At 41.6% G+C, this 24,085-nt stretch overlaps 1 protein-coding gene across 1 annotated transcript in view; it reads right to left on the bottom strand.

Moving 5' to 3' along the window:
• arb2a (ARB2 cotranscriptional regulator A) overlaps positions 1-24,085 on the bottom strand; it is a 158,115-nt gene that overhangs the window by 116,852 nt on the left and 17,178 nt on the right. Inside the window, exons 5-6 of the mRNA XM_003452666.2 lie at positions 22,443-22,508; positions 20,922-21,113 (exon numbers count right to left, since the gene is read on the bottom strand). Of these exons, the coding sequence (XP_003452714.1) occupies positions 20,922-21,113; positions 22,443-22,508 (258 nt within the window). The remainder of the gene's footprint in view (positions 1-20,921; positions 21,114-22,442; positions 22,509-24,085) is intronic.

Here is a 24,085-nt window from a genome sequence, read left to right as displayed (position 1 = left end):
ATATGCAGGTTCCAGTTCATCCACAGTTCATGCATAGTCTCATCTTTTTGAAGAAGCATCCCATCAGCCCAGGATCATGATTATTCAGGACAGAGAGAGAAGTGCGGCGTGCCATCAATATAACCCTTCTCCCTCCCTCACTCGTTCGCTCTCTTTTTAACACAAACACAAGACTCCACTGGAGAGTTGGCGCTGCGGCATTTAAACCCATGTTCTGACCCTATGCGTAGATCCATGCCAAGTAATAATTTGTCTTTCATTCTCACTTTGCAGCACCTCCCCGGCTACAAAAAAGCACACTGCCCTAAGCTTTGAACCTTTAATTATCTGATTTCACTAACTTTGAGGATCAAGCTGCAAAATTAAGTAGGAATATTTAAAATCACCACATCTGCAGGGATACCACATGTATTATTAATTCGTGTGCATTAAACAGACAAATATGAGCATGGGAAAAGGCAGGATTAGCGCACCAATTTAGAGCAGAAATCAGGAAGCTACTGAGTTTCAAAATGTGTATATGTCAAAAAAGCTCATAACATTGTTAATAAAAAAAATTCAATGAGTAAGAAAGTAAGAAAAGTAAGAATCACCAGCAAAAGGTGACAAATACAGAACAAAAAACGAGCAATAAAAGGCAACTGAAGTTCTTTAAAAAGAAAAAGTCACCCTTTTCTTGGGAGGTGGTGGGGGAACGTGCATAACTGTTTTCCACGCACAGCATAAGGAGGAGTTTTTTTTTTCTGAATGCTCTGACTAAGGTTCCCCACCAGCAAGCCAGCTTGCTTTTCCTGCACTGCCACCCACTGCCAGCATATGCCACTTCCATACACAAGTGAAAGCATGAGAAAGTTCACAAAAGCTACACACACGCACGCACCACACAAGCACATACTGTCTGCGCATTCATACACTTGCGTACACACCCATCTCTCTAACAAACGCACAGACACCACCACCTGTTTCTGAATTCTCACATACACACACACAAGCATGCACACACACACTTTGTTCTTCTCATCTGGCCTCCTCCTCTTCCAGTATTTATTTTAATCTGCATAAGAGAAGTTCACCAAGAAGTCAGCAGGACATGAGTTGCATCTCCACCATCCCACACTTGCATGTGTGCATGCGTGCAGGCACTCGCAAAGCTACAGAGAAGCACAGGAAGAGGGTGTGGACTGAGACCTAAGGTAAGGTGGAGGTAGGATGCATCAGCACTTTAAATGAAACAACAGTAAATAAAGAATTATTATGATATTATGACACCCACCAACCCACACAAAAACACACACACACACACACACAATCCTTCCAATGTCTTCCCATAGCAGTAACAAACATAAAGGACGGAACGGTGAAAATAAAAGAGTCTGTCAGACTGTCAGAGTAGTTTGTACATGAGGACGAAGGACAAAAAAATATTAATTATATTAAATATCTTATATGCACACAGATTATTCCCTCAGTCATATTCATTTCAAAAATACTGCATCTGTGAATGGCATTAGTAAGCAAATGAGAAGGAAAGAAGACAGAGAAAATAAGAATGAGCAAGAAAGATCTGTATGTAGGTTATTGCAGTCTCACTGCACCACTCTTGAATTTCAAACAAGAACCCTGGGCAGAGGAGAGAGCAGAGGAGTGGAAAGGGAGGAAAGACAGAGAGGCGGCGGGGCGAGAGAACGAGCAGCAAGCTAACACTGGAGGCTAACAGGAGGCAGGCAAGAGAAGTGGTTATTAATGAGATATCTTAACTAAAGAAGGGCCAAAAAGAGAAAGACATGACATGGATGAAGAAAAAGTAGAGACGGTCTTCGAAAGGGGAAACAGAACTGTTCGTAGGGAGTGAGAAAGCGGCTGCAGAAGTTAATAAAAAGCTACAAATATCTGCACAAAATTAGGACCTTTTTTTACATTTTCAATTTAAATTCTTACTGTGCAAGAGTTATTTTTGAGTTAAGATTTTTTTGTATGTATTCAAGTATGTAGTTCCACATTTTTCTGGTCGTGTATGTGTGCACTTTGGTTCAGACAGGAATGTCTTCAACTGTATTTGTTCTTGTTGCGTGCATCCAGGTGTTATTTATGTGTGTCTGTGAGATGTGTGTGTGTCTGTGTGTTAAGCGGCAGTATCGCTCTAACTGCTGGTGTATTAGAGGGACAGCTCTTTGATCTAGGGGCTGTGCCGGGCCTCAGTACTCGCTGTGCAGGGTGGTCTCCCATCATGCTCGGCTGATCACAGTCTCAGCCTCACTATTGGCTGCTTGGCAGGCCCTCCCATCAGCCTTGATGCTACACGCCTCTGACAACTTCATTAGCATAATTCGACCCTTTGCTATACTCGTCTTTGCCAGCGACAGGAAGCGAGCGCTGGTACAACTGGCACACAACCAGATTAGTCCAGGAAAGTCTCTTACACCAATAAAAAAGGTAACACCAAGAGGAAAAAAGCCAAATAAACTAACGCATTAGATTGAAGGCAACAGTTAATAAGAAGAGCATTTTTCAGCGAAATTTTTTCCCCCAAGTGTAAAATTCACAAAGGCTCACAGTTTGCAATGTTGCATTCAGTGAGCTGCACTACACCCTTATTATCAGACTAATAGGATGATAATAAGGGGTGGCTGTAGCTCAGGTGGCAGAGCAGGTCAGCCACTAATCAGAAGGTCGGTGGTTCGATCCCAGGCTGCCTCCTGGCTACATGCCAAATATCCTTGGGCAAGATACTAACCCCATGTTTGCCTACTGGTGGTGGTCAGAGGGCCCGGTGGCGCCAGTGTCCGGCAGCCTCGCCTCTGTCAGTGCGCCCCAGGGCAGCTGTGGCTACAATGTAGCTTGCCATTGCCTGTGTGTGAATGGGTGAATGACTGAATGTAGTGTAAAGTGCTTTGGGGTCCTTAGGGAGTAAAGCGCTATACAAATGCAGGCCATTTACCATTTTTCTTTAATCTGATGAGAGGGCGACGGAAAAAATGGGCAAAGAAAGAGGAATGAAATTTTAATATGTTGTCTCCTATTATATGCTATTCTGATGTAGTCAGTCTCTTCATCTTACTCTGTCTTGCTGTCTTTCACAAGCCTTTGCTTGTGAAAATATTTCCAGTATTGCTTGTTCTTCACACATTGGTCAACAATATGCACTATTTGAAGCTTAGATAAAGATGTGAGAGTATGAGAACACAGGGTGTAGGTGTGCATGCGTGCATGTGCAATTTCTGCTGTTAGACTTCTGCTTAAATAGTAGAAGTATTGTTCTGTAATCCTTACTCCTCTATGTGATTCACAGGTGAGATCAGGAGAACATCAGGTTTTTGTTCTGTGTGTAGTTCACTGCTTTTAGGGTTCTGCATTGCTTAACAACTGCTACTGTACGAAGTAAGAACCTGCCTATTCATTTATGTCCTCTGTAATGGACATTTGTTTTTGGTCTATATCTTTTGCTAAGTCCTGATGTACTAAATAGAGGACATCCTGGGCTTTCCATTGATATCTAATGTGTTCGGGTGGCTTTTTTTAGCTACAGAGGCAGGAATTCATAAAAAAAGTTCAATGAAGGTTCTTTTTTCCTCAGTTCTCAGGAGGATATGCCACTTATTATATTTCTCAACTTTCTCTTTTTGGAGCATGCTCCATGTTTTAAAATAAAGTAAATGTATAAATAAGAAATTGATAGATGTCCAATTCAAACCAATGGCTATGCTTGAAATATCAAAGCAAAAGCCTCTTTCCTGTGCTTCAGTTTCTAACCAGGAAAACTGATTGACAGTTGCTGATGGTCCATATCATCAATAGCTTTTCATCTTTTACAGCCATATCGACACATCTAGGACAAAGCTTTAAAATACCTCATTTTAAATGACAGTAATCTTATATCTGACTCCCTTAACAAATCCTTGGTTGTATTCCTGTGAATACTTGCTTCTCAGAGTCCAGGCATTTCAAACTTGTGATTGCAGAGATTATGGAGTAAGCGTGCCTCTTTTCCAAACAACAGCTTTCAAGTAAATCCACCCGGCCAGCTGTTTGGACTCATTTCATGTCCAGGTTGCTGAACAAGACATCTACTTGTAATACTGAGGTTGGTAGCTGGTAAAGCAGGTAATCCAGGTTTACAACCATTGTAGCTCAGTGGTAGTTAGATGAACTATTGAACTCTGTCCCTGCAGCTGAAGATCAGCAGTGTAGCTAATTAGCTGGTCACCGGGATGAGAAAAAAAAAGAGAGACACCTCTCTTTTCTTCCTGCTTTCACTTCTTTTTATCTCTCATTCATGAGCCCTTGGTGCTGCCCTTGGAATTGAGTATGTAAACTATTATTTTACACATCATACACAGACTCTGGACTGGCATTATGAATCCATGCTACGGACTGCATAATGAGCACATTAGTATACTAAAGTTGTATCAGAGGCAATGCGGTACGAAAAAGACAAGCCAATGCTTGCTTCATAATTTTAAGACACATTTTATTTGACCTGAATTCCAAGCGAGTCGTCAGTCGTCCAAGCGAGACTTTGACGATGATGATGATGATGAATCTTTAAAAGTATACTACTATACTGTACTCTTTAAAATCATTTTGTCAATCAATACCTCAGCAATAATACGATCAGATTCAAACACTTTTCGTTTTTGGGGGGTTTATACGTTATTGAAGACTACACCGGTTGCATATTAATGATACAAAGTATAGCACAGAAACTGATTAAAAGTAATAGCAGAAAGCTATGTGTGTGTAATCCTAGGCTTTTTATTCAACTATCCTCTTAATCAAGAGCACTGAAATTATGGAATATCCAACCAAGAAAGGAATGTGCTCTGGATTTTCAGGAAAAAAAAGATGGCTGGCTGGATGGCTGAGAGAGAAACTCAATCCTGTCTCCTGCTGAGGAAGAGACGAGTGCTGGCTGTCGACAGGCACACCACCTGACTACCACACAACTACTGATTTGAAACGACAAGTCAAGAGAAGTCAGGAGTAAATAAGAGAGATCGACAGAGAGTGAAAAATAGAGAAAAAGAGAGAGAGGCGGATAACAGATTTGAGAGTGTTTTTGGGGAGTAAACAGATGGAGTAAACACAGCACGAGGGAAACCAGGGGACTCCCACCGAACCCGCTCAATGTGTCACTGACACTGCAGAGTAGAATCAACAAAGTGCTCTGAGGGCAACGCGCACGCATACACACACACAGCCTCCCACACAATCACACACAGTTCACCAATTGGCAGGATGCTGGGACCCAGAGCTCCTATCCAGAGCAGTGACAGGCACATGGAGAACAAGCTGGCTGACAGCACATGACAACTCTTCAACTAGTGGAAAGGAGCAAGGCATCTCCTACTCTACTTTATGAGCAGCTTCAAGTGAATATACGCTGGTGAAAATAATGTAGTATTTTCTAATACAATGAAAATATTTTGTGTGAAATACAACTCTGTGTTGAGGAACAGCTACAATTTACTGTCTCTCATCTACTAGTTGTGCTCTGAACCTCATCCTAACACCCATCTGTATTGCTTCTCTCTTTCCAATTTCTTCCTTGCCCCCAGACCTGCTGGTATGCCCAAACTGTGCTGCTGTGTGCCAGCGTACCAACAGGCCTGTAGGCCTATCCAAGAGAGAGAAAGAGAGGAAGAGAGAAAGACGGAAGGTAGCCAATTAAGACTGGGTAATGGGAGGATGAATGTGTGTGTCTGTGTGTGTGTGTGCATGTGTGTGTGTCTAGTATGGGTGAATGCCTGACTTCAAGCGGCTTGCTCTTATGTGTGCATGTGTGCGATGCCACAGGCTGTGCACACAGCCAAACTTAATTTAGCAGGCCCAGGTTTTTAGCACATGCCTGAAGCTAGCCAGCAAACTATTGCTAGACCAGAAGGCCAGAAGTTAACAGGCACATTGCTCTCTTAAGCCCCTTGAGATCTTGTTCCCACCCTAAGGGGTGAGAGAACTCATTTAGTCATTGATGACCATCACTGTTCACATCCTTGTGGTCATATTTTTTCATCAGGCACTTCATTAAATAAAGTATTATGGAGATACAACCCCACAAGAAGACCTTGACAATGCAAAAAGAAGCATTGTCAAACTTCTGATACTGTTTGTGATTCTTCATGAAAATGACATTCCACGAGACTTTTACCTACATACAGTCTGAGGGACTCAGATTTAAAGCCATGTGGCAGAAGATGACAAAGACGGCAAGATCCAACAGGCTTCTTTTTCCTGCGTATCCCAAGGAAAAAGCTGATAAGATATGCCACTTTGTTTATGTGTGTGTGTCGGTACATCGGGACTGAGATGGATGTGGATTTTCTTTTTTTTTTATGCAGTGGGGCATGCCCTCGACGCTGCTGTCACTGATTTTAAAAAACACACAGGCACAGCAAAAACTGAGGAGGAAACACACACCTTGATCACTGAGGTGTATGGGAATTCACGCCTAGGGACTCAACACAACAAAACAGTGTTGGATTATGTCTGAGCCGCCAAAACAAACAAACATATGCCAAATGAGCTAAGCAAAAAGCCACCAAATTTCTACTCATCTGGCTCACATGCCGTTTGGCTACGGGATTCATAAATATTGCATAACTGAAACGGAGATCAATTACAAAGGATAGTGTTTGGATGGAGCCTAAAGAAAAACTCAATCAAAGCTAATCTAGAATGAGGCACGTCTGAGTGTGTGTGCCTAAATGCATGCACCAGTGTGTGTTGTCTTATTCTAAAAGGTAACAGGCAGCCAGCTTTACAGAGCATGACCTAGAAAGTGAAACCACACGGCAAGGCACTAAATGTGTCATATGGGCTCAATCATTTTCTCTCTCTCTGTCTTCAGAGAAAGAGAGAGACAGAGACAGAGATAGAGAGACGGAGGAACAGGGAGAGAGAGAAGTCTTCTACCAGCCCGCTGCACTCAGAAGCTAATTAAGTCATTTGAAATAGCCACAGAGGGTACCTGTATGCAATCTAGCCAAGGCAAAGGGTTGATGAGGCTCTGTGAGGCCCCAGGCTAACTTCAAAAAGAAGGCAGAGGAAGGGAATGAAAGAAAAAAAGGAAAGGAGAAAGGAAGGGGGGAAAAAAGTGAAGTGGATTTTTTAATTGAAGCCCAACTTGAAGAAGAGCACGTGTGTCTCTGTCTCCTTGTGTTTTGCAGCAGGAAAAAAGGTTAAGCATGCCCCCAGCAGAGTGTGTCTGCACATACAGACTCTCAATGGGGAGCAGGTGGGAAGATACGGGGATGGAGAGATGGAGGGGTGCAGGAGAAAGGCTCAAGATAATTGAGAGAGTTCACTGAGCGGCCAAGTCATAGAGTGTGAGCGAGCATGTGTCCATGAACTCCCTATCCCTCACTGGCATATTCAAACACACACATACACACCTGTGTGTACACGCTCTGTCTCTTGCTAGACACATACTGTAGTGAATGGATACAATCACAGGCATACACACAGTTAATGGAAATTTACGGGCAGCAGTGGGAGTCGAGCATTAGTTTTGCCTCATTTCTACAACCACAGATGACAACATAAGAAATCTACAGCTCTGACTGAACAGAACACACATCTGAAGGTTTTGTGCCCTAACATCCATGCCCTCACCGGGGGCAAGCCTGGCAACACCAGTGACTGAATTGGGTCACACACACTCACACACATACAGTACATACACACATAGTATAGACTGCAGCACTGGCAGCGTGGTGATCACAGGAGAGGGCAAGCAGGGGGCTGAATGTAGAGTGATTGGACTATTCTAGGTCAGCTCTCCTGACAATGCACCACTGTCTCCTAATGTGGTGGGCTAAAGGATAACGGCTGCATTTGGCCTGAAATTACAGCTACACTTTCCAGAGAGCAGGAGTATCTGCTATGCATGCACATAGACACACACACAGAAACACACAGCACAGAACTTCAGACTGTCCAGAAGCACACATCTGTTTATACTGACCTATCACTGACACATGTAATCCAATATGAGCCGATATTTCTTCATAAAATAGGTCATCACATATAGAGATTATCTGCTAGTTTGTCCACCAGAGAAGCTCCGACTCCACTCTAGCAAAATGATCGTCTCTTTCTGCAACACGTAGCAGGGCAATATTGCTGGAAAGTTAAAAACAATGACCCCTTAATTTGACCCTTTTCACTATAATGAACACACTGTAGTTATCTACTGTATATGAATGAAAACAATTGGCAACATGTGCAACATAATTTTTTCCACACCCTTAAAATAGGTAAACAGCATTGGTCAGGCTCTACTTAACAGTCAGAGCCAAAGGCATATTCTAAAACATGAAATGACAGATAACACAAGTACAATAGAGCATGCATAACCAAGACATGTGTATATATATCTGGGGTTAAAGAGGTTTAGAGCAACCTCAGGATCCCGGGAATTTAAATCACCTCTTGCTCTTTTTTTCTATCCCGGTCTAATAAAGCCGTGTGCAGCAGATCTCCTCTGCAGCCTATAGAGCGAGATCAGCCTGTGGACTTCAAAGAGGTTGCAACTAGGTCACCACAAGACACTGCAGTCAGCTAGAGTGCAGTCTCTGGCCTGAGACATCTCACTTCTCTCCCTCTCCCCCCTTTGCTCCATCCCTGTCTCCCTCACTCTGCTAATCACTCTCTCGCTCTCCGCTCTGCTAATAACTGCTTCTCACTCTCTTGCTCTTTCTCTCCCTCAGTACAATGATATCACTCAAATTAAAATGGATTATGGCGCCTTTTTCTCTTGTCATTCCCTGGGGTTGTACAGCACCATGTCATGTTACTGTTACTATAATGTTATTTCTTTATCACTGTCCATCGTTGCTGGTGCTCAGCAGTTTAACGAATGTTTTAAGTCAGACAGCAAGCAAGAAAAATGGAGGAGCAGAGAGACGGCGAGAGAAGGCAGATGCAGGAAACGAGAGTGGAACACCAAGCTGAATGCAGAAACAGCCCAATCCTCCATGGTCACACACTGCCATCCTGATCTGTCAAAGGCCAAAGAGACTGACTCCAAAGGCTACTTTTTGCAGTTTGGATTAAACAGCCACATAGGCAGCCTGAGAGGTGACCAGGAAATAAGAACCTTAGAAAGCAAAGAAAGAAATGAAAGAGGGAGAAAAACTCATGAGGGAAAAGAGAAAGGGCGAGTGTGAAGAAGGTCAATATGAACAGAGAGCTGCAGGGCTGTTGCTACTCTGAACACTGAGCAAAACACAACTCTGTTAACATTAAAAAACTGCCACCAACATCTAACTTGGACAGATGGGAGAGGAAGCAAGAAGGGATTGCTGAACAACCGGGGAAGGTACACTTTCAATAATGTGTGAAGTTCAAGTTGCAAGCAGGGGGCAGCTGTCCTCGAGACTAAATATTTCTGTTTCATAGTCTGGTCCCTTACAGCAGATCTTAGTTTAGGTGGAGACATCAGTGACACTTAACACACAGTGGATTTGTGCATAGAAGGCATATTTTATGGACCTCTGTGAAAAGATCAGACTTAATTCCAGGGTTTTCAGCCATTAAGTTATATAGTAATCCAAAATTGCCCCCAGCTGGCAATACTGTTAATTTAATTTTGAACAAAAAAGAGCTGAGGTATATCAATAGAAGTATAAAATACATCTAATATTGCAGGTGGGTTCAGCTAACCGATATAATCAGCAGGGTGCCCTGATAGGTAAAAATTATTCCAAGTGTCCTAATCATTCAGATATGAATTATGATAGACACATAGGACTGTGCAGAAGTCTTTGGGCACTCCTCATTTCTCCATATTTTTCTAGAAAAATGGGAAATAGATGCAGTGGTTTAGTGAAAGATGCAAACAAATAGAAAGTGCATAAGGAAAAGATTTAAGCATGACAACCTTTATTCTTCAACACAGCCTAAACTCTCTTAGACAACCTTCCTTGTAATTTATTTAAGTAGTCTTCTGGAATAGTTCTCCAGACTTCCCGAAGGACAGTCAAAGCTCTTCTTTGGATCCCATACTGGTTCATTAATGTTCAGGGAATTTATGACTGAGAGTGCTCCATTGTGTGTTTTTCTATCCAGATATGCTTTTATTGCATGATACTGCAGTGTGTCTGGGATCGCTGTAATGCTGAAAAATGAACCTGCCAATCAGACACTTTCCAGAAGTTTTAATTCTGGATCAAAATCTTATAGAGTCTATATAACTCTATAGAGTTATATAGAGTCTGTATTCAAAATTCCATCTAGTTTGACAAGATCCCCAACACCACTGGGTGAAATGCATCCCAAACTATGACAGAGCCTCCACCATGTTTTAAAGATGATTATAGACACTCACTGTTGGACCTCCCTCCTCTCCACATATCCTATATACCATAAACAATTTGGATTTTTGGATGCTTGTCACTTCTTCTTTAATCCACTTGTCCATTTTCCTCAATTGTTTTATGGACACTGCACACCATGTCATGATAAACCAAGCTTTCAGCTAATAGGTATCTGGAATCATCTTGTTGGTGTAAAAGTCAAGCTGTGTTATTTTTGGCAGGATTTTTTAGATTCAACTAAAGAAATCAGGGAAAAATTCATTTTTGTCAAGACAAAATTTAAAATTGGATCTTTGCTAATTTTTTTTTTTCTGTAGATGCAACACTGGTTCATCTCTGGAGTCATAGCTCAGTGCTAACTGGTAAAATCACACACACAAACACACAAAAACAAAAATAAAAAAATCCCAGAATGCCAAAACGTCCAAAGAAAAACTCTGACAGACCAAAATCTGGAGAACTATTGTTCAAGTCTCTTTAAAAAGTAAGAAAGTCTGGCTGCTTGAAAGCATATAAAGCACATTTTAAAAAAATGAGGGATGGCTCAAGACTTTTGTACAATCCTGTATATCAATCACTGGCTACAAAAACTGTGCCTAAAAGATGCAGACTTGTGCTGCTAAAAACAGAGTTGGCACTACAAATCACACAGTACACACATTAGAGGATTTCAGATTAGTCCAAACAACTCTCGCTAACAAAATGATACATTTTTAGACTTTAAACCAAGAGTGTATCTAATGCTTACTTATGTGTAATATGGATCTGTGTTTACAAGTAAGGATCACTGCAGATGCTTTTGCTTCCTTCAGTCAGTTGATAAAGAGCAAGACACCAGGGTTTTCCTGGAAACAAGCTCCACTGTCCTCTCATAGCATCCCAACAGGATGTGGTCTTTTATTCCTTTTTCAATGTCTGCATTTGACTTGCCTACAGTATGGGTATATGTGTGTATGACTTTGTGTATGTGTGTGTGTGTGTGTGTGTGTGTGTGTGTGTACTCTGTCACTGTGTTTCTGAGTGCATGCTGTTGTGTACTGTGTTGTGAGCTTAGGTTGACATTCGTTTGACTGACATCGGGGGCGACAGCAGCACAGTAGCATATGGTAACCGCCTGCTAACCGCTAAAACTTGACATTAGTGCAAACAAGTCAGCCAAGCGTAGCATAGTGTGCTCCTAAGAGGGTTAAGAGATAGGCTGTCAACATACGGTGGGATAATAACACCTACTACAAGGACCATATTACTAGATAAAGGGGAGGGAGCCAGACCAAACACACAAGTTGGTGCCAATTCAGATGAAAATGTTGACAAGTTCCACCGTAAAGCAAGGAACAAATTCTAACAAACTGAAACATGTGTTGCATGTTGTTGTGCGCTCAAATTCAGATCATGATCTCACCATTTTGTAGCATTACACATAACAGAAAGCCAAAGAGGAACTTTCATACAGAGATGAGTGCCTCATACCTGACATTAACAAGACTCTCACATTGAAAACCCGATTAAATCTGAAGTACCTAGATCATCTCACCTGACTTTGACACGCCACTTCAGTATTTATAGTGAAATTTGACTTATCTTTGCTTTTCAAAAAACACACTGCCACACATGTCAGTTTCTTGCATAATGGTTATATAGAAAGTGACAGTAAATACCCCATCTACCTCGTTTCTTATCCTTGAGCAAGCTGACAACGCATTTTGAAAAGTAAGCTACAATGTGAGCAGTCTGCTGGTGATGCTCGCGTGTCTGTATTGCTCTCTGTCTGTAGCGCCTTTATGAATGAAAATGCACTGCATTTTCACACCAGATCAAATGTGTCTCTGACTAATTCCAAAAGTGACACGGATAACTACAAACACGTGATTCCTTAGACATGTATTTTGTACATTTTAATGCCATGATACATGTTGATTCACTAAGTATGAGGACCAGAGATGTGGCAAAAACTTCTGTCCTCCACTAACCCACTGAGCTGCAGAAGACAAAAGAGCTGCAGACAAATCTGATCGCTGTTGCCGTCTCTCGTCATTGCCTGTCTTTCTTCTTTAGCACATATCTCTTGAAACACTCAGACACCATCACTGCCATGATCTGATGTACTGAAATGCACATTTCACATGTAGAAATATATCAGTCTCAAAAGATAAACCTTTAAATACAGATTTCATCTTTGATGTCTGGCCCCGTCCAGCATCAGGCAAGCGCAGGCAGCTGCACGGCATTAACACACACACAGCTAAGCAAAGACAAAACCACACTCTTACATGAATATTCGTGTAAAAAATTTGGGGGGGGGGAAACTGGTAGATTTAATGCACAACACTCTGTGTTTATTGTAACGCTCAACTAAAGGGATAGCAGATAATTAAGTGGTGCATGTACCAGTACGCAACTAGTTGAACCATTTTCTGCATCCTCTCTTTTCTGTCTCTCTAGTCTAAGATTATCAAAAGACAAAATGTGACAAAAAAAGTAAACGTGGAAAAATACATTTTAAAAAAGCAACTCAATAAAAGATATTTCTCACCACTTGCAACAATCTACAAAAGCCCTCCTGCAGCATCTACTTTATTCCTAACCACAGAGTCAGCAATAACTAGAAACAAAAAGACTTTGCCTCTAGCCCTCAAGTACCCCACCGAACCCTGGAAACCCCTACTTAAACACTAAGTTTGCCTTCATTGATCAAAATATGGTGCCGACTGTCGAGGAGCATGACACAGGCACTTGTGAGCTTAGAGCAAGTTTCAGCTTTGATTCTGAGAGATTCTCAGTGAGCCTGAATCTCAGTCTGAATATGTGTTTATATGACTGTTTGAGTGTTCTGTAAGTGTGTGCAGCGTAGTGAGAACTATCAGCACAACACTGGCTCCTCTCAAAGCTCGATTTCTGCCTTTAAAGTACACAGCGGAGCACGTTTAACCTCTGCAAACCTAATGTAAAATAAACAAGAGGGTGAAACAGCCTTTAAATGTATGTATGTGTACATGGGTGAGTACATGCAATATTAATTGATACAACCACATATGGATTTAAAAAGGTGCTACGTTCCAGCTGTGAATGTGGAGAATTTTTCGGTGTGTTTGTGACTTCCAGAGTACACGAATATGTTTGCACTGGCAGTAGAAGAGTGTTCCCTGTGAGAGAGTGAAGAGGTATCCACCACACACTGCCTGGGGGCCTCTGGAAGAGAGACTAAACAAGACCTTCCCATTGGGACACACATACACAGCCTGAAGCTGCAAATGACCTACTACCCACCTCACGCGCACACAGACATAAACACACTCAATCATGCACGTACACACTGAGACAAAGCCTTTTTGATAATATAATTTCATTTCAAGAGAAAAAAAATTGTCAACTATCAAACATAGGTTAATGAATACCTACAAATAATGTTTACAATTTGATAACCAATTTTTTTTTCGCATTTCTTTCTTTTTCTTTCTAAGCTCATACCATAAGAGAACCTCGGCAGCATGAGAGTGCCTTTATGAATAACGCTCTCATGTCATCCAAGTTATGGATTTCTTCGGTCTATATCTAACATCTGTACATATTCAGTTTCTGCTGAAATTGCTCTGTTTGCAAAAGACAACATTGCAACACAACACATGCCTTAAAGCTAAGAATTTCATCCTATCTATTAGCAGCATTTCTTTGAGTTCAACTTATTGTGGAATAATGACATTTCTTTTAATTTAAAGGGAAGCAACAGAAAGTGGACACAATCCCGACACATCCCTGCCCCGGCTTTTATGGCACGGGGGGGTTTTGCAGCTCTCACAATGACTGATCTAAAGTGCTAGGTTTAAAGTCACACTATTCAAATTGGATTATGCTTAGACGAGAAATCCTCTAATACAATTTGCATGTGCTATGTGTGCAAATCCTGAGGTACTAAATACAAAATAAGTGATCTCTGCACAGTAAAATTACCACAGTTAATTTACTTTAACGCTGAAAGTGTTCAAATTAACACTTCCTGTGTTTATAGAGGCCAATCAACACTTATTAAGTCCAAAACATTTACAGTTGTTCCTTGAATTCTTGCTCTTAGCCCAAAAGTTAAATGTCATAATGTCACACACGTGTGTGAATTAGCTATTTAGCAGATTTACTTTGGGTGCAAATTACCAATGCCAGTTATAGAAAATAGTAACTCCCACATGAAAATTTATTTTAAGGAGGGTTTCTCACATCTTAATACAACCCAAAGAGCATGTCCTACGCTAATGATTCAAACAAAACATTGATATGATCTTTTACCTACGGTGCATGTTTATAAATGACCTTAAACCCACTGTAAACTGTCATTCTCATTCATCAGTGTCTTGTGAAACAACGGTGGGTGTGTTTTCCTAGAGGAAGCCTGAGGATGAACATATCTTCTTTGTATCATTCTCTGACTAACAAATATAGGCTCCCCGCCAAGAGAAACTCAATGAGACCACAATCAATATACTGCTACAAGGTGTGCACACACTACACAGATACAGGATGATGTACGATTACCTGGAGCACATAACAATCAGCTGCATGCTCATCCACCGTGCACAAACACACACTCGCATGCAACTCACACACACATACATGCACACTGCAAGGCACTTAATATGCAAATAATTTTTTTTTTTTTTTACAACAGGGACACCGCTCCATTGTTCATCTGGACGAAAGGGGGAGCAGATAGATAGATAAATAGGTCTCTAGATATCTAGCTTGGACGTCAATTGATGAAATTTCACATACGGCAGCAGCAGTGCTGTTAGGACAGGGAATACCACCACAAAATAATGTTTTCTCTCCCTCTGATCAATTTTTAATTTGGCCCGTGCAGCCGAGCCCTTGGCGGGCCAGGCCCCGGTAATTATGGTGGGTTATTGACAGCTGCCTTCCCGCGGGAGGCTATTTAAAAGAGGTTTAACCCCAGAGCAAGTCCAGGCCCCACACCCGCCTTTGAAGGTGTCAAGTGCATTGATCTGAGCTGCGGGATGCGCTGGGACCTTCCCACCTGGAGGTGTGTGTGTGTGTGTGTGTGTTGCTTGCAGGGCAACTATTACAAGGCCATAGCAAGGCGGAGCATCTTTTGACCTCACACACACACACACACACACACACACACACACACACACACACACACACACACACACACACACACACACAAACTATCCTCTGGCTAAGGCTGGCTAGCTGGATAGATACCTGTCTGGCCTCTGTAACCACTTGATGCCCCAAGATAGACTGTGCACACACTATACATACAATGTTATCACTGAGCTACACACACACAAACAAGTTAACTCACAGCTTAGGGGGAATTAGAAGAACTAATGAGAGAGGAGGAAGAAGAATGGTGACTGCAGAGACAAGAGACAGAGAGATATCCTCTTAACACATGAGGCCATGACACAACCCAGACAGATGATAGAGTGTGAGAGTGCGCAGCCAATTCTGAAGAAGACATCATCCAGCAAAAAAAAAAGAAAAAAAGAGAGGGGGGTGGGGTCATGACAGAAATTAGAAGAGGATTCCTGTGTTTGAGTGTGTCTGCCTCGCTGCCCCCTTTCAGCCTCCCATTGAAATTCTGGGCAGATACAAACCCCTAGGCTTTTGACACACTTTCGAAAACACCACACCCCCTCTTTCTTTCCAGAGAATCTCCAGTGTCGAGCCTGACTCACTATCAAGAGAGTTAGTGAGCGAGCAAGAGTGAGATGGAGACAAGGAAGGGGGGGCGACAGCGGCTATAGATCTGTTTTGTATGAGCAACTTTCAAATTAAATTGAGTCGTTCGTGAAGACCTTGCATAATGCTCGTGGTTCATGTGGAGCTGTGTGCGCGCATGTATACGCAGCTAACAAACTGGAGAGTTGAGAGACTTGGTATTGTAAATGTATTAATTCATATGTAAATGATCTAAAAAGCAATGAGAAGGAGTTTAAATTCATAAACTATTTTCTCATGCTGAAGACTTCTGACAATCTGACAAAAACATAAATTGAAACTCTGTGGCTGACAAAAGTTACTAGCATTCAGATATACTGAAAGGGAAATTAGGTTTTACAGGACTGCAGCAGAATACAGAAAATTTTGGAAGAAAAATTCTCTACTGGTAGCAGCTAGTATCACCGGCAAAATGCAAAATGCAAAAAAAGGCAGCTGAATAAAAAGGATGAGGGAGAAAAAAGTTAGGAAGTGATGTAAAATAAAAGGATTAAACTTTGCTGCATCTTGACCGTACACACCAAACAGCTACAGCCTCAAAACAGCGTTCATGTACATTCTTTTTATATGGATGCAAACTAGTTCAAAGTCCTACTCCTAACTCCAACACCTACCATATAACTTATGATCCCACCTTTCAATATTCAATATCCCTCCTTCCTCAAATATTCCAACTGTAACCTCACAGTCTAAACTCTCTTTCCCACCTCCTCATCCCCTCCAAACCCCATGGCACGCACCCTCCACCTCCACCATCTCAGTCTCAGGATGCAGAGCATTGACAGGGCCAGAAGGTAATGATACAGCTGCCATGATGCAACAAGCAGACCTGTCGACTGTCAGGAATTGAAATCATGAAGGAATAAGCTGTCATTAAGAGGCCCTCTCCCCGTAGTGGAGCTGTCAGATGCCTGCCTTCTGCCTACTCTCTCTCTATACTCCCGTCTCTCCTCTGCCAGTCCCAACCCATTTGCAGTCACTCCCTCGTCCTCCTCTTATTTCTCTCTTTCTGCATCAATCCTTTCCACACTCCTCTCCTTCTTTCCACTTCTGCCCTCTTCCAACCAATCATAACCTGTTTCCCTTTCTGCACCCCACACCCCATCAACTCGGCTTTTTCTCAGATTCCTCTTTTCCACCTCTTCCACCACTTTGTGTTTGTTGCTGGAGCAACCTTTTCTCCTTCTCCTCTCACCTGTCATTTTACTTCTACACTTTGGGAATAGAATCACTTAGATGTGCACACATGCACATAAAGACAACATGCATGAGGCCTACACAGATGGCACAAAAATTTTCCCTCAACCCAGCATTAATGTGCACTGTGCCAAATAGTCGCGAGTATACCCTGCATCCAAGTGTGATGTGTTTGCGTCTATGTATGTGTGTTTTCTCTGTGTGCACGTGTCTATGTGACTTGTATTTAATGTATATGTTTTTGCCAGGTTATTAATGTGTCACCATCATATAGCAGCGTGAAAAAGACATGGGATGAATATGGGAGAAAGAGACAGGTGATGGGAAGTAAATTGCGGTGTAAGAGACAGACTGCCCTGAGATTCACCCAACAATGTGATTGTGTGTGCATGTGTGTATGCGTGTGTGTTGCGTGAAGGGGCTGATTAACTAGCCCAATCAGCAATTTTTCCTACAATCGCCTGATTGGCAGAGGTGATCCCATCGGAAGAGAGGAAAAGCTGACTCGAGCTTCCGAGGAACATGGCTAAGAATTCCAGAGTGTGCTCGCACTACATCCACACACATTACAACAGCGCTGTGAATTAACAGTTTTATCTGTATGTGTGTGTGAGTAGTGCCTCTGTGTTTTGCCAAGCCACAAGCTCCCCCAGATTTCCTTGAATGCACTCTAGTTGACCCTTTGCTGCAGGCTTTGAATTTCCAATCAGTTTCCCATGAGTAACATCACATGAGCTACACTCGAGACAACAGATTGTTCCCACAAAACGGACCCTAATCTAAACATAATTAAAAATTATACTGAGAAAATGTGACATTTTGACCCAAAACCACACTTAACAAAGTTATAAATAAAATAATGGCATGTGTGTTGCTTTCACACAGTCACACAGAATAAGCCTGTTCTAATAAACAGTTTAAGTCCAGACACCTATTGTTTTTTAGGTCTACACTCCTGATGATGGGTTGGTTACTTTCACACAGCTCATTTTCAATTGAATGACTTTAATTAAGTGGATATAGACACTATTTTCTTTGATTGTTTTGTCAAAATCAATCAGTCAATCAAGACAATTCCTTAATTTTCCAAAATGACTTCTGACAAGTCAGGTGCACTGTGTTTAGCAGCAGAACATATCCGTAGGTAGAGAGAGCAACATTTGATAGCCACAGATTGAACTGCTGACAAATAACATAGAAGCAGATGTAGTAAGGAAAGATTTGGACTGCAATCCAACATAAACACATGTAGCAACAACTTCACAAACAGTCATCTCTTTTGCCCAGGGAAGGATAGGGGCTACTTGTCAGGTTTCAGATCTCACCTAGTCATCACAATTTTTGCCGTACCTCTCTTCCCACATGTTTGGATTAAGAAGTCCACTTGGCCGACCAATTAGGCATTCATTATAAATACTGACACAGAAGATAAATTTAAAATAATGTATTACTCATGTCATGCCGCTGTGAGTGTTTGTCTTTGTGCTGGTTTACTGGGGAAAGGCTGTATCTTTAGAGCGTAAGATGGGATTCATCTGTCATTATGATGAATTAGTAGTTTGCACAGGTATGTGAGCTAGCCAGATAAAATGTTTAAGGGGAAGCGCATAAAAGGGGAGTAATAACATCATACAATTACATGTCAAATACCTGATATAATATGGCCTGTGTATGCTCAAAGAAATATTGATACCACTACGTATTATTGAATAAATGTGGGTCCCTTTTTATAACATTGGCTGGTAGTGTAGGGTAGCTACTGAGTTTCTCCTTCTGTGCTGGAGGCAAAAAAAAAAAAAAAATTCATATCCCTTTTTAATTTTTCCTCTCTCCTCAGTACGTGCTTTCATTCAAAACTCTTACAATAAATATAAAGTAAAATCTAAAATAAAATCATACAGTACATACTGTAAGACCAAAAAGGGAAAAGACAAATCTTACCAAATTTGTAAAGTTGACACCAAAATCACCATGAAGTGACTCTTTTTTTTAAGATGGTACAGTAGCTGTAACTCCACTACATAAGACATCGAGAGACACTGTGTGGTATAACATAATATAGTACAAACATGTCCATAATGGATGCCAGCAGCATGAATTGACTGTAAATGTGTGTGGCTTTTTCTCCAGTGCGCTCACAGTACAAGGCCCGTGTGCAGTAAATGTCTGGATGATGATTTGTCAGGGTGCAAGAACACGATTTCTTGTTTACTATGATGAATGGGCAACACTCGCACCACACACACCATGTTCTCTATATTGAAGCTGTCACTTTGGCTCTCCACAGCACAACCCTGCCTTCTCCAACTGTAACACCAGCCGGGGTAACTGTATTAGACAGTTTAGGGGTACCTGATTCATCCGTTAGCGCACATGGACACACATGCGCTACTCTAACTTCTCCAGTTGTTGTACACAATAGGAGAGGGATTTACACAGCAGAGTTTTTATGTTAATCAGAGGGGGAAACGAAGGAACGCGGGAGGAAGAATCTAGTCTGTGTCATCTGGAAGAGTAGGTCATTATACATGAAGTGGTAGTGAGGATAGAGAAGCGGGTGAAAATAATTAGACAGAAAGAGGTACCTTTTGGTTGCTGACACATACATTTGTGAAGCAGGCTGTGAGCTGGTTTAGGCATGCACACAATAACATGCCTCACTCTTTTCACATTATATATCAAACACGCATTCCCAATTTGGCAGTCTATTTAAGCTGCCGATTTTTACCATCTCTCCCTCTGATAAGTGCTGCTGTTCCCTTGCATCGCTGTCTGCTGTTTCAACCAGTCCCCCCAGCATCCACCATTAGGTTCCAAGAAATTCAATTCAATTCCATTTTATTTGTATAGCACTAAACCACAACAGTCACCTCAGGCACTTTAAATTGTAAGGCAAAAACCCCACAATAATAGTGAAAACCCCAACAATCAGATGACCCCCTACAAGCAAGCACTTGGCGTAACCTCCAATTTTTATGTGCACCTGTAAAACTAAAAGACTAGAAACTCTACATTATTCCCTCTCCCATCTCAGTCATCCATGAACACATGAACGCTACACAAGAATTCTGTGAAAAGGAAAAGTGAGGAAAGTGCTTCGGTTTATTAACAATACAAATGAAGCCAAAATTCAGTGCGTGATATCATTTGATGGTAGGAGTTTGCACATGTGACTGTATGCCTGCTCATTATTTGCCTCTGTGATCATATGAAATGTGAAATGTTCAAAGTGTTCAGCATCATAATTTCTCTTATGACCCCAGGGCGAAGTTTTGTTTTCTTTCCCTACGCTTGCGTAAGCTGTACAATGAAGTTAAACTGAAGTGAGTCGATACAGTAAATCAAGAGTCTAAACTAATAAACCAAAAAGCACGCCTGCAATCCCATTCGAACACCGAGTGAAGTACATAATATCTAAAATATGATTCCACACTGCATCTAACTTTGCCACAACTGCTCAACAGCCACAAACATTCAGGCCTGTGTTTCAAATAAACTGTGTGCTGCACCCATCACACCAAAATCCTACAAGTCCTACAAAAACCACCAAACCAAAGCTGACTCGCAGTTTTGCAAAAAAAAAAGGGAAAAAAAGAAAAAAGAAACAGATCAAAGACCAGAACATTAGTTCAACAGATAATAAAATAGCTTGAAATTCTTTGTTGTGACCTCTACCTGCATGGCTCTTTCAATGAAGGGGATCTGTGTCCCTGAGTTCAAGTCCTGGTTGATGATTAGCCTACGGGCCCACTGACCAGCCCGCACCACACCACTGCCCTGGATCAGCACCAGCAGCTTAGATGGGTTGGATAAGGCATCTGGGCTGAGGTAGATAAAACCGGTGGGTTCATCTTCTGTGGCATCCACCTGAACGTCCAGAAAAATACGGGTTACCACGTGTCAGCGAAATGTGAAATCATTTCAAATACAATGCTTTAAAACAATCTTGTTGTGATTTTATATGTACATCTCTGAATTATATTGCTTTAGATAATCATCTGAAAAAAAAGATATTTTCCATATGTAAAGTGCATAAGTTCTCTTGTGTGTACTCTAAAAAAGCTCAAATGCATCGATACATTAACCACTCAGATAACAGTCCTTATAACAGAGAGTAAAACAGAGAGAGAGAGAAAGTGTGTGCCGTTGTGCTCCACATCCAGTGCTTCTTTGCATCCTTCCCAAGTATGCCTAGAATAACCGCTAAGGAGACAAACACTGTCCATAAAAGCCATGGGTGGCAGCTGCAAGAACTTAATCCAAACAGACAAAGGGAGCCAAGTGGGGGAGAAAATCTTACCCTTTATTCTCTTGTGCGCCCTCATTCCTTCTCCCTATACTTGGCTGCGGTTAATCTTCTTAAAATCTGCGGTCACAAGTTCAATGCCATGCAGGTGGACGGACCCACCACCAACACACACACACGCCGTATACGTGTGGGCGGGTGGGCAGCAGAAAAGCATAACAGAGCAATTTTCCAGGGGAATAATGAGATAAATAGGCCAGGCAGATAAACCAGTAAAAGTGTATGGGGGCTAATGAAAGGCGCTGACTCTGGCTAGGTGATTTATGGACACTGTTAGTGCTGGAGCTAACTTTGGCATGTTTCTAAACACTGGCGCTGCCTAACATCCCCATAAACGCGCACTGAAAAATGATCACTACTTTTATACACAGAAAAAAGAGCAGGAATGGCGAGGTAAAGGGGGGGAAAAAGAGACAAACATGCTTCCAACAACAAATAAAAGGAATTAAGTGTGCGCTCTGAGCCTGGATGAGCTGGGCAAAGAATAACTCCACGATGGCAGAAGAGAAAGTCCCCTTCAGCGCAATTGAATGCAAAACAGATTAAGCATCAGCATGCTGCGCCTCTGTGCCTTTGAAATGAAACGTCACAATACAGTTAATTTGTTGAGGAGACACTTTTGCACAAAGGATGTGGGCAGAGGAGGAGGGTAAGAAAGACAGGGAGTAAGAGAGAAACTGAGTGAGATAGAAAAAGAAAGACAAAGAATGAATTGGGAGAGCTGACTCCTCACAATCCCCTTTTCTTTAGTTTTTTAAACAGAACACTCAATATCATAATCACACTCTGAAGCCTAAGCATTTACGTCAATTTTAATATTTAATACTCCCTTTAATCTTCAATGGCATAAATCAAAGAAGAAAATGCCTCTTTTCAGTATGGGTACTTACTGGCAGGGTTTCTTTAGTCATGTTGCACTTTTTCTCCAACAGCTCATAAACATACTGAGTGATGATCTGCAGAGGAAAAAAAGGGAAAAAAAGACACAGAAAACACACAGTGAGACATTACACTGATAATACAGTCTTAAAGCAATTAATAATTTTATATTGCTGTTGATACAAATCCATCCCACAAAAGTCAACTAAACTGTGTGCATGTGTGAACAAGTAATAGCACCCACTGTCAAGCTTACAAACAGAATAAAAAATACTATTCACAGCCCTCGTTTGCCCTCTGGTCTGTGTGTGTGTGTGTGTGTGTGTGAGCACGAGCAACTTGAAAGGGTCTGGATTGTACTATGTGTAGTGTGTGTACGTGTGTGCGAATCACACACGTACACACACTGTGTAGTGTAGTGAGAGTGTTGAGGTTGTAAGTGCCAGGAGAGGAAATCTCCTGTACAAGCGAAGGGCTGATGTAAGTTATGTTTATCCCCGCAGCCACAGCACTAAAGAACCTTATATACCGAGTCATTCCAACCCCGGGCCAAGCCTTTCATGGTTCAGTGACATTAACAACGTTCTTTTCCATTTTCCTTATTTTTATTTTTTTTTCTTCTCCCCCTGTCCTGCTCAGCTGAGAACACAGAGAAGCACTCGGAACAGATTTCAATTTTTGATCAGGTGTGAGAGAGAGACAGAGGAGTTAACAGTGATAATAGATGGCAAGGCACGCCACCACTAGCAGTAAGATGTAGTAGAGCTATTGACGCTGTTATGATGTCTCAACGCATGCTATGACAAACTCTCTGTCCTGTACATGTCACAACAATTGTGTTTGGTTGACGGACCACAGAGAGAGCTGCTGCTATGGAGGCTCACATTGGTTTGTTTTAGAAGTGTTAGTCTTACTAAATCAGGAAACCAAAGGCCAGCCGTGGTGCCACAGCTACGCAGCGCGCCCGAGCTCGAGTCATGCTGAACCCATCGACCCCCAAACACAAACAAGCAACAACCAGACACTGTTATGTCTCGCCGCACAGAGCGGGATGATGCCCAAATGACATTAATGTGTGGAAAGGAGAAAACCTGTGCTGAGATTTAAAAAATACCAGAAAGCAGACATGCACACAACAAGCGGAACAGGGGTTGGTCATCGCATTTTTTACTAAATGAAATGTTTGGTTAACAAGTTAAAAATATATATCCATTTATAAATCCAAACAATGCCAAATAATACAAATTGACCTTCACAAGCTGCCAGTGTTTTGCAGAACCCAGCAAACTTGCTGTGTGTACTAATGAAATTACTTATTTAGAGAAGGGAAAGGATGACTGCTCAGTGCTACAATGCCAAGTGCAAAAATGTTCTGAATCAGTACAGAAAAATTAGAAGGAAAGCAAAAAAACCAAACAAACAACAGTAATGCAACATTTAAGGGACATGAGGTGTTCAGCTTTTGCAACTTTTGGCACAAAAATAAACAAATAAATAAATATTCTTTAATTCTTTAGCCCACATTTCATTGTTTTATGTCAACCATGGAACAATTAAATTATGCATATCTCTAAAATTGCATGTACCAAACTTACTTAATAGATCTTTGGAACAGCAAGGTCAAATGCAAATTACGAACTCATAAATAAATAAA

Source organism: Oreochromis niloticus, linkage group LG12 (genome assembly GCF_001858045.2).
Source record: "Oreochromis niloticus isolate F11D_XX linkage group LG12, O_niloticus_UMD_NMBU, whole genome shotgun sequence".
In the NCBI taxonomy this organism is placed as follows: Eukaryota; Metazoa; Chordata; class Actinopteri; order Cichliformes; family Cichlidae; genus Oreochromis; species Oreochromis niloticus.
Note: the sequence above shows the minus strand (reverse complement) of the source record. Positions and strands in the feature narration are given on the sequence as shown.